Source organism: Podarcis vaucheri, assembly GCF_965113315.1.
Source record: "Podarcis vaucheri genome assembly, chromosome: 2".
NCBI lineage: Eukaryota > Metazoa > Chordata > Lepidosauria > Squamata > Lacertidae > Podarcis > Podarcis vaucheri.
In genome coordinates, this window is record NC_138760.1 from 128,867,216 (window position 1) to 128,878,471 (window position 11,256).

Consider the following 11,256-nt stretch of genomic DNA (forward strand, 5'->3'; position numbering starts at 1 on the left):
ATGTAGACTGATCTTCTCCAGTCCTCTGGCCACCGCTGGGTTTTCCAAACTTGCTGGCATATTGAGTGTAGCACCTTAACAGCATCATCTTTTAAAATTTTAAATAGTTCAGCTGAAATGTCATCACTTCCACTGGCCTTGTTATTAGCAGTGCTTTCTAAGACCCATATGACTTCACTCTCCAGGATGTCTCAAGGTCAGCAACTACACTACCTGGGGTGTACGATACATCCATTTCTTTCTGGTATAGTTCCTCTGTGTATTCTTGCCACCTCCTCTTGATGTCTTCTGCTTCTGTTAGGTCCTTATTATTTTTGTCTATTATTACACAGTTTAGTAATATTTATATACGCAATTAATAAAGACCGGTGAGATCACTCAAAAGTAGCTACAGATTTTAACATGGAATAGTTTTGTTTAAGATATATTCTGAAGGCCTCCCATTTTGATACAAATTCAGCTCTCGGTTTATTTTTTCCTGATAAGCTATCTAATTCAGCATATTCAGTCAATTTTCGAATCCACTCCTGTCTGGAAGGAATTATGTCGCTTTTCCACCTTGATGGCTATAAGGACTCTCGCTGCCACTGTTGCATACAAAAAAAATACCTTTAATTTGTTTTGGAATATCTGAGTCAGTGATCCCCAACAAATGTGCCTCTGGCTTTCTATTACAGTGGTACCTCTTGTTACAGACACCTCAGGTTACAGATGCTTCAGGTTACAGACTCCACTAACTCAGAAATAGTACCTCGGTTAAGAACTTTGTTTCAGGATGAGAACAGAAATCGCGCGGTAGCAGCAGGAGGCCCCATTAGCTAAAGTGGTACCTCAGGTTAAGAACAGTTTCAGGTTAAGAACGGACCTCCAGAACAAATTAAGTTCTTAACCCGAGGTCCCACTGTAAACGAAAGTCTTAACATTTTTTCTAATTCTAAATGGATTTCCTCCCAAAATTTCTTTATTTTGCTACATTGCCACCATATATGATACAGTGAGCCCGTTTGATCTCCACATCTCCAACAGTTACTTTTGGCTCCTTTGTACATTTTGGATAATTTCCATGGAGTCAAATACCACTGGTGCTGCATTTTTAAAACGTTTTCCCTTATGGCATAGCACGTGGTAAATTTCCAATTATTCTTCCACAGATTTTCCCATTGGGACATTGTTATAACATACCCAAAGTCGTGAGACCGCTTTATCATGGCTGATGTAACTTCTTCCTCCTCGACTTCCCAGTGGAGGAGGAGGCGATAAGCTTTAGAGAGAGTTTTACTTTTTGAGTGTATTACGAGAAGTCAGCTTAGATCCCTGTGCAAATCTCTTTCCACCCTCCAAACATTTATATGGTTTCTCCCCTGTGTGTGTTCTTTTATGAATAGTAAGTTTATAGCCATGTGCAAATCTCTTTCCACACTCCAAACATTTATATGGTTTCTCCCGTGTGAGTTCTTTGATGATATGTAAGGCTTGTGCTGTGACTGAAGTTCTTTCCACACTCAAAACAGGTATATGGTTTCACCCCTGTGTGAATTCTTTGGTGCGATGTAAGGCTTGAGCTGTGAGTGAAGCTCTTTCCACACTCAAAACAGGTATATGGTTTCATCCCTGTGTGAATTCTTTGATGACGTTCAAGGCTTGAGCTTTGAGTGAAGCTCTTTCCACACTCAAAACATGCATACGGTTTTTCACCACTGTGAATTTTTTGATGTATATGAAGGCTTGTAACCTGGCTGAAGCTCTTTCCACACTCAAAGCACTTATATGGCTTCTCTCCTGTATGGATTCTGCGATGGCAAACAAGGTATGTGCAGTTACTAAAGCTCTTTCCACATGTCACACATTTATATGGTTTTTCCCCTGTATGGATTCGCTCATGCACATTAAGGTGTGAACTCTGACTGAAGCTCTTCCCACACTCAAAGCATTTATACGGCTTCTCACCAGTGTGAGTTCTCTTGTGTGAACTAAGGTGTGAACCCTGACTGAAGCTCTTTCCACATTCCAAGCATTTATATGGTTTCTCTCCTGTGTGGGTTCTCTTATGTGAAGTAAGGCTAGCACTGTGAGCAAAGCTCCTTCCGCACTCTGTACATTTATAAGATTTCTCTCCTGTGTGAATTCTTTGGTGCGATATAAGACTTGAGCCGTGAGCGAAGCTCATTCCGCACTCCAAACATTTATACGGCTTCTCCCCTGTGTGGGTTTTTTGATGCGAAGCAAGGCTTGCGCTGTGACGGAAGGTCTTTCCACAGTCCAAACAGGTATACGGTTTCTCCCCTGTGTGAAGTTTTTGATGTTCTGTAAGGTTTATCCTGCGAATGAAGCTCTTTCCACACTCAGAGCACCTATGTGGTTTCTCCCTGCTGTGGACTACCTGATGTGTTGTAAGGTTTGAGTGGCGCTTGAAACTCTTTCCACATTCTAGGCATTGGTATGATTCCTGTCCTGCGTGAATTCTTTGATGTGATTTTAGGCCTGAGCGGTCATTGAAGCTCTTTCCACACACCAAGCATTTACACAGTATCTCCTCTGAGTGGATTCTGCAGTGTGGGCTGAGGCTCGATTTACCTTTGAACGTTTTGCCACACGAAGGGCTATCATTTGTTCTCTTCGCTTCATGCCTATTTCTTTCTGATGAGCCCCGAGAACCATTATTGCCCTGGTCATCACCTGCTAAAATTAAGGGAAAACAGCAAACATTAAAAACTTCCCAATACAGGGCTGCCTTCGGACGTCTTCTAAAAGCTACGTACTTCTTTATCTCCTTGACATCTGACGGGAGGGTGTTCCACAGGGCTGGTTCCACTACTTCACTTCTTACTGTGACGAAACCAGCAGAAGACCCTCAGAGTTGGACCTCATTGTCCAGGCAGAAGGAAGGAGATGGAGATGCTCATTCAGGTCTACAGGGCCGAGGCCGTTTAGAGCTTTAAAGGTCAGCACCAACACTTTGAATTGTGCTTGGAAACATACTCTGAGCCAATGTAGATCCTTTAAGACCAGTGTTATATGCTCCTGGCAACTGCTCCCAGTCACCAGTTGAGCTGCTGCTTTCTGGGTTAATTGTAGTTTCGGAGTCACCTTAAAGGCAGCCCCACCTAGAGCGCATTGTAGCAATCCAAGCGGGAGATAACCATAGCATGTACCACAGTCTGTGTGCAGGTAGGGACTTAGCCTGTGATGGAGCTGGTAGACAACAGCCCCAAAACTCTGACTATGCCCATGTCACCATTAAAAAACATTCATGTCCTTTCTTTCTACCTTTTATCTCTGCTAGCCCAGAGCTCTGGCCCTGCAGCCTTCCTCGTTTTCTTGCCAGGTGGGCTTCCTCAATCCCAACATTTCCCCAGGTCCCCATCTCCATTCCCTGGAACTCACCAGATCTCTCTGAGGGTCCTGGGAGAGAACAGTCAGAGGTGGTGGGAGACAGCCTGACCAGGTCAACTGTCCATCTTCCTCCTTCCATCCTCGCTAGGTTTGCAGAATAATAAATAAATAAATAAATAAATAAATAAATAAATATTGTTTTATTTATACTCCACCCTTCCTGGTTCAGAAAACCGGGCTCAATGCAGCTAACAACAAATTTAAAACACTTAATTGATGCAACAAAAAACAGCATGGGGAGCCCTGCAGGAGTTCCCCCCAGGGCTCCCCACGCTGCGGGTAGCAGAATGCCACCCGGAGGGGCGGAGTGCCCTGAAGCAGAGTGCCCCTCGCGCCGGGCAGACATCGGCCAGCCCCACAAGCTCGGGGGACAGCAGGGAGGCGCAGCACCGCCATCCCGCTGTTCCTCGACCTTGTTCGGTTTCCCCGACCTGCTTTTGCGAGGGAAATAAAGGAATTTTTTTTCTTTATTTCCCCCCAAAAAAACTAGGTGCGTCCTATGGGACGGAGCGTCCTATGGGACGAAAAATACAGTACCTCTGCTGACTCACGCGCTCCGACATTTTCTTAGACTGACATTTCCTGGTTTGAGGAACGGAAATGAATTGCATAAGACTGACATAGACAGACATAGATTGAGAAGGGGGTCGAAAATCGCAGAGAGGGAGTGACTCAAACAGCGACATCAGCTGGTGAATAAAAATTCGGCACTCTTTTGAAAAAGACGTTCCTCTAATAAGACTTTTAAGAGCAATTACAGGGATTTTTGCGAGATCTGCAACTAGTGAAGATCCCAAAGTGCTGCATCATAATCATAAGGTTTCATCAGCTGACCTGCACTGACAGAAAGTCTCAGGTGCCAAGGAACAATCAGCGGTGCACTTTCGGGAACCTGATACATATCCTTTTCAGTCACATCTTGGCCCCCCACCTCTGATATGTAGGGCAGCAGAACACGGTTTGAGGAAAATGGCTTCATGAGCTAGAGAGGGACTGCTGCCATGACCCACAAGTTTCTCACTGCTGACGTGGCAGCTTGGCTGCTGCAAACTGGGGGGAAATCTGTCTCCATACTGAGATGAAGCCCATTCAGTGCCTCATCTGGCAATTGCTGCAGCTATACCAGCGAGTGTCGGAAGATTCAGGACCCAAGACAACATTATACTCTGAAAAAGAATTTTCTTCACACCACCATTCATGGGCGTAGCCACGGAGAGGTGGGGGGCAGCCCCCCAGATCAGGTAAAACATTAGAAATACTTAACTAACTGACCAATCATGCCAGTGCTGCCCCCCTAACAAAAGGCCTGCCGCCCCCACCAAAAATATTGCGCCCATGCCACCACTGAAAAACATTCCTTTCCTTTTCTACCTTTCATCTCTCACAGCCCAGAACTCTGGCCCTGCAGCCTTCCTCGTTTTCTTGCCAGGGGGGCTTCCTCACCCACAACATCTCCCCAGGTCCCCATCTCCATTCCCTGCCACTCACCAGATCTCTCTGAGGGTACTGGGAGAGAACAGTCAGAGGTGGTGGGAGACAGCCTGACCAGGTCAACTGTCCATCTTCCCCCTTCCATTCTTGCTAGATCTGCAGGAGAATAATAATAATAATAATAATAATAATAATAATAATAATAATAATAATTTTTGTATCCTGCCTTCTCCGGCCGAGGCAGGGCCCAGAGTGGCTAGCATCATAAAAACAACACAATATGCATAAAAACAGACATCAATTAATTAAAATACATCTTAAAATTAATTCAGACAAGTTAAAATCTAAGCCGTTGGCAATTATCTTTTTTTTTTATATAAAATTTTTATTGGGTTTTCACATTTTATATAGACAAACACAAAAACAAACAAATAAACAAAGAAAAAACAAACAACAACTACAAACATATATACTTTCAAAAAATGTTATTTTCACCCTGGTCGTTGACTTCCCCCCACCCCCTCCCTTTCGATTTGTCCCAGTATCTTTCCATCCACAGCCATTGTAATTCCACAGAGTTCCCCCTAGAGGGAATCTGGTTACTTAGTATTCTTTTCTCCAACAGTCCTTTGTCTTGTTATTGTTTCTTTATTTCCAACAATTTTAATTCAGTTGTAACTCTTTTTAATCCAGAGGTAACTTAGGTAGCAATTTTTCCACTATTCACAGTCCGTTTGACAGCTTTGACAGCTGTCAAACTCTGCACTTCTTAAACAAGCTCCAAAGCAGGACGCTCCCGGGCCCGGGAGGGGGGTTGTTTACAACAAAACACAAAGCATCCAACACTCCTCTCTCCTGCTCAAAATTTCCAAATCTTAGAAGTTAATGTCTTTTTAAAACTCACCCTTTACAGGGTAGGCACTCCAGCTTAGTTTTTTTTTATCGTTGCTCTGGATCGTCTGCAAGGTGGGGGCGCGGACTTCCCTTTAGCGCATCCCCCAATCGTCTCAAATTCAGTGGATAAATTTCTTAAAATCCAAGTCCAATTTACTCACGGGTTGTTTTTTCAGCCGAATTTCAAGGAAGGAAGTCAGCGCTCTTCGGTCATGGTTCGCGGCTTCGCTCAGCAGAGGTAGCGATGGACTCTCGGTGCCGCGCCACCCCCCGTATCCCCTCCGCAGCCTTTAAAAAGGCTCTTCGTGAATCAGGGGGGGCGCTTAAGGCACCCACCGAGTCTTCAGTCCGCAGGCTTCCGCGCCTGCGGTTTTAAGGGTCCCTGTGTCGCCGGCACGGCAAAGACCCATCCCCTGCTGAGCCGATTCCCTCCGGAGCTCGGAGGGAATCCGCCATTCCCGGATCGCGCCAACCCCGGAAGTCTCTGCCGTTGGCAATTATCAGGTTGGAATTGAGAGTGGTTAATACTTGCCAGGACCAACTGTTTCCACTGATCATACAAGGACCTGTGAGCAGGTTAGGGGCCTCCTTTGGGCTTGTTTTATACAAAGGAAAGTAAGTCAAACTGCATCCTGCCCAAAGGCCTGGCGGAACAGCTCCGTCTTGCAGGCCCCACGGAAAGATGTCCAATCCCGCAGGGCCCTGGTCTCTTGTGGGAGAGCGGTCCACCAGGCCGGGGCCACGGCTGAAAAGGCCCTGGCTCTAGTCAAGGCCAGTCTAATTTCCCTGGGGCCCGGGATCTTCAAGGGGTTGTTGTTAGCAGAAAGAGGGTCAAAGAGGATCAGCCTCTTTCATCCTTCCTGAGGAGCTCAGAAGCCTAAAGAAGCTGCAGGTTCCTTGGGAGGGAGGGAGGGAGGGAGGGAGGGAGAAGTAAAAGGAGCCTCAGAGAAGCTGCAGGGATTCCTCTGCCCTAGACATTCTCCAGTCCCTGCAGAAGCCCAAATGGGGCATATATGTAAAATTTATTTCCCTGCCATCTGGTTGGGTTTCCCCAGCCACCCAGTGCAGCTAACAGCATATATAAAAACAGACCAAAACATCAAACATAAAAAACAGAAATATCCTATACAGGCAACAAACAAACCAATAATATGAATAGCAACAACAACATGTTTACAGTTATACCCAAATTAAAATAACCACCGCCCCCTGAAGGGAGAGGGGAAGGGTTAATCATTAATATTATCTGCACATAGTAAATTCCTGCACTAAGCTTACTTCTCCTGTTGTGGTTAAGCAACTAACAAAGACTGCAGTTGCATGCAAAATCTAAATCAGACAGGTCAAGAGGTCGTTTCCTGCCTAGCCAGCTAACAGAAACTGCTGCTGTTAACTGAAAACCGACCAGGCAAGCTGTTTCCTGCCTAGCGCTTCTGCTTTAGTAATGCAAGATAAGAAAAGACACGAAGGGGGTGCTTAGGTAGCAAAGAGACACGTGTACGAAGGAGGTGGGAGGGGGTGCTATTTTACTCTTTCTTCGGTCCTGGGGACGCAGGCAAAACGATTCCCTGGTGAAATAAGGCTTCGCCCCAACTAAACAATTAACCAACACCAACCCGATGAAAACAAAACAGAGGAACCAAAATCAGAACCGTTTAAAGCATTTTAGCCAGTTGCCCCAACCCAAGAGTTGTTCCAGCAATGTCCCAGTGGCCTCCCAGGAGCCTGTTTTGGCTGTTCAAGGTGAGCCTGGGCTCCACCCCCTTGGCCAGGTGGAATGGGCCTTGCACCCAGGCCTCATGGCATGGGGGACACAGTATTGACCTGAAAGTGGTTCCCATTGACCGCAGTGGTTTTTATATCTAGATAGGGCTCCTCTGCCTAGTCCTCCTCTTCTGGCAACATATTGGTGCATGCTCCAGGGGATAGACTTTGGAGAAGACCTCTTCCCTGCCTTCCTCCAAGTCAAGACCTTCTTGCATTCTATGTTCTCCTCTCTTTTCTGCTTGCTGGAGGGAGGGGTTCCCTCCAGCCCCCACCCATCCATTTCTCCTTCTCCACTCCCGACCCCCTGAAACTCAGCCAACCTCTCCCAGCCTCAGAGGTGGGGAGCCCCAGCTCAGGTCCTTTCTAGCCCCACAAATCCAGCTTCTTTGGAACTATATTGCAGGACTCAGAAGTTTAAACAAGCTGCAGGTTTTGGGGGGTGAGGGAGAAGCAAAGGCGGCCTCAGAGCCCCTCCAGGGATTTTCTTCCCTGGATATATTTGGAGGGGAAGCCCACCCACAGTTTCCACAGTAAAACCTCCCCCCTTTATCTTATTCCTTGCTTCCACTCTCCATCCCTCCAAGTCCCTCTCTCCTGGAACTCACCAGATGTCTCTGATGGTCCTGGGAGGCAACGCTCAGAGGTTGCTTGGAGGGATGCAGGAGACAGCCTGACCAGGTCCACCGTCCATCTTCCTCCTTCCATCCTTGCTTGGATTGAAGAGCTCAGAAGTTCCCGAAGAAGAAAAGAGAGCCTCAGAGGCCCTGCAGTCAGTTTCCTGCCCAAGACATTTTCCTGGTGAATGTGAAGCCATGCATGAAAAGTGGAGTCATGCCTGAAAGTGGATCTTCTTCCCACCACCATTAAAAACATTTATTTCCTTTCCCCCACCCCCACTTTAGGGCAGGGGTCTGCAACCTTTAAGACATAAAGTGCCACTTGGACCCGTTTCCGAAGGGAAAAAAGAACTGGGAGCCGCAAAACCACTGCGACATTTAAAACAAATAGATCTCCGGAGCCGTGATCTGACAGCGGGCGGGAAGGTGACGTTGGGACAGTGCGTGACTAACGCATGCACCGCCCCCATGCGACGTCACAGCCAGTACAGCGCCCGCCACAGTGGGGAGTGTCGGGGCGCACAATGCGCCTCCTCCCCTCGCTTGTATCAGCCCTGGAGCCGCAGCAAAGGTGTAAAAGAGCCACATGCGGCTCCGGAGCCGCGAGTTGCAGACCCCTGCTTTAGGGGAAGGGGCTGCAGTTCGAGGGCAGAGCATCTCTTCCGCAGGCAGGAAGCCCCGGATTCAGTCCCCAGGCAGGGCTGAGAAACCACGTCTGAAAACCCCGAAGAGCAATTGAATCATAGAATCATAGAATCATAGAGTTGGAAGAGACCACAAGGGCCATAGAGTCCAACCCCCTGCCAAGCAGGAAACACCATCAGAGCACTCCTGACATATGGTTGTCAAGCCTCTGCTTAAAGACCTCCAAAGTAGGAGACTCCACCACACTCCTTGGCAGCAAATTCCACTGTCCAACAGCTCTTACTGTCAGGAAGTTCTTCCTAATGTTTAGGTGGAATCTTCTTTCTTGTAGTTTGGATCCATTGCTCCATGTCCGCTTCTCTGGAGCAGCAGAAAACAACCTTTCTCCCTCCTCTATGTGACATCCTTTTATATATTTGAACATGGCTATCATATCACCCCTTAACCTCCTCTTCTCCAGGCTAAACATGCCCAGCTCCCTTAGCCGTTCCTCATAAGGCATTGTTTCCAGGCCTTTGACCATTTTGGTTGCCCTCCTCTGGACACGTTCCAGTTTGTCAGTGTCCTTCTTGAACTGTGGTGCCCAGAACTGGACACAGTACTCCAGGTGAGGTCTGACCAGAGCAGATTACAGTGGCACTATTACTTCCCTTGATCTAGATGCTATACTCCTATTGATGCATCCCAGAATTGCATTGGCTTTTTTAGCTGCCGTGTCACACTGTTGGCTCATGTCAAGTTTGTGGTCAACCAAGACTCCTAGATCCTTTTCACATGTACTGCTCTCAAGCCAGGTGTCCCCCATCTTGTATTTGTGCCTCTCATTTTTTTTGCCCAAGTGCAATACTTTACATTTCTCCCTGTTAAAATTCATCTTGTTTGTTTTGGCCCAGTTCTCTAATTTGTCAAGGTCGTTTTGAAGTGTGATCCTGTCCTCTGGGGTGTTAGCCACCCCTCCCAGTTTGGTGTCATCTGCAAATTTGATCAGGATGCCCTTGAGTCCATCATCCAAGTCGTTGATAAAGATGTTGAATAAGACCGGGCCCAAGACAGAACCCTGTGGCACCCCACTAGTCACTCTTCTCCAGGATGAAGAGGAACCATTGATGAGCACCCTTTGGGTTCGGTCAGTCAGCCAGTTACAAATCCACTGAGTGGTAGCATAGTCAAGACCACATTTTACCAGCTTCTTTACAAGAATATCATGGGGCACCTTGTCAAATGCCTTGCTGAAATCAAGGTAGGCTACATCCACTGCGTTCCCTTCATCTACCAGGCTTGTAATTCTGTCAAAAAACGAGATCAGATTAGTCTGACATGACTTATTTTTCAGAAATCCATGCTGACTATTGGTGATCACAGCATTCCTTTCTAGGTGCTCACAGACTGTTTGCTTAATGATCTGCTCCAGAATCTTCCCTGCTATTGATGTCAGACTGACTGGGCGGTAATTATTTGGGTCCTCTCTTTTCCCCTTTTTGAAAATAGGGACAACATTTGCCCTCTTCCAGTCTGCCGGGACTTCGCCGGTCCGTGTCGACAATAGTAGCCCAGGTGGAGCAAGGGTATGACTGTATAGGCAGCTGACTGCGCTTGGCGCCCCCAGTTCTGCTGCTGCACAAGTTGCTGGTGGTGAGAAACTGATGACATTTTATGGCCAGTGGTTCTCCTATTCCCTTCCTTAAAGTCTTCCCTCCTCCATCTCTCCCAACACCTTGGTTCCTTCCTAGGGCTGGTCTGCTATACAGAGAGACTGCGCCCTCCTTGGGGGCTTTCCTCCTGAACGCCCCCCCCCCAGACAGGGAAGGCATCGAAGATAAAAGAGCCCATGTGTTGAAATGAGTTTCCAGCTGACCCTGCCCTCCCCCCCTCTTTCCCCAAAACATGAAGGTCTCCCTCTTCCCAGAGCCATCCTGCCTCCTTTCCTTTTGGGTGGGGGGTTTCCACGCTCACCCTAAAACGGCCTCTTCCCCCGCCTGCTCTCCTCCTGGGGCGCCCCTGCACCCCTTAAAGCGTTTGCACTCTTCGCAGCTCTTGGGGGGCTGAATTGGGGGGGGGGGGCAACCCCACGCATGCGCCCTCCCACCGCTGCCCCTTTGCAAAAGTTCCCTCTCCCGGAGGGCTTCTCTCCTGCAAAGGAGCTGCTCTGACACGGGAGCCCCCTTCCCCCCCCCCCAAATATATCCCTATTTTTCCTACCTTGCAAAAGGCACAGTCTTCCGCGCTGCAAAATCTCCTCCCTCGCAGATTGTCAAATGTGACAAAGGGGGGAGGAAGTGCCGCTTTTCCCCTCCCCCCCCCAGGAAATCCTCTGTCATAATATAATCGCTCCTTTTAACCCTTAAAGAACCAGCGTCTCTCCCACCCCCACCCAAACTGCGTGGTGCTGGAGGCATAGCGGATTCTGCCTATGGGGACCCCTCAAAGCGCCCCCCTCCCTCACAAGGTTACTGAGAAGATATAAAGGGCGGGAGGGGCACAGAAAAACACTATAAGGGTGTGCAGTTTT

General features: G+C 47.8%; 1 protein-coding gene across 1 annotated transcript; it reads right to left on the bottom strand.

Moving 5' to 3' along the window:
* Positions 1-376: 376 nt before the first annotated feature.
* On the bottom strand, positions 377-10,999 carry LOC309527374 (uncharacterized protein). The gene is made up of 5 exons (XM_082214170.1): positions 10,947-10,999; positions 8,091-8,280; positions 4,882-4,980; positions 3,385-3,477; positions 377-2,679 (listed from the first exon to the last, which is right to left on the bottom strand). The coding sequence occupies exons 2-5, from the start codon at positions 8,188-8,190 to the stop codon at positions 1,430-1,432; spliced, it is 1,542 nt and encodes a 513-aa protein (XP_082070296.1). The 5' UTR covers positions 8,191-8,280; positions 10,947-10,999; the 3' UTR covers positions 377-1,429.
* Between the last annotated feature and the right edge of the window lie 257 nt (positions 11,000-11,256).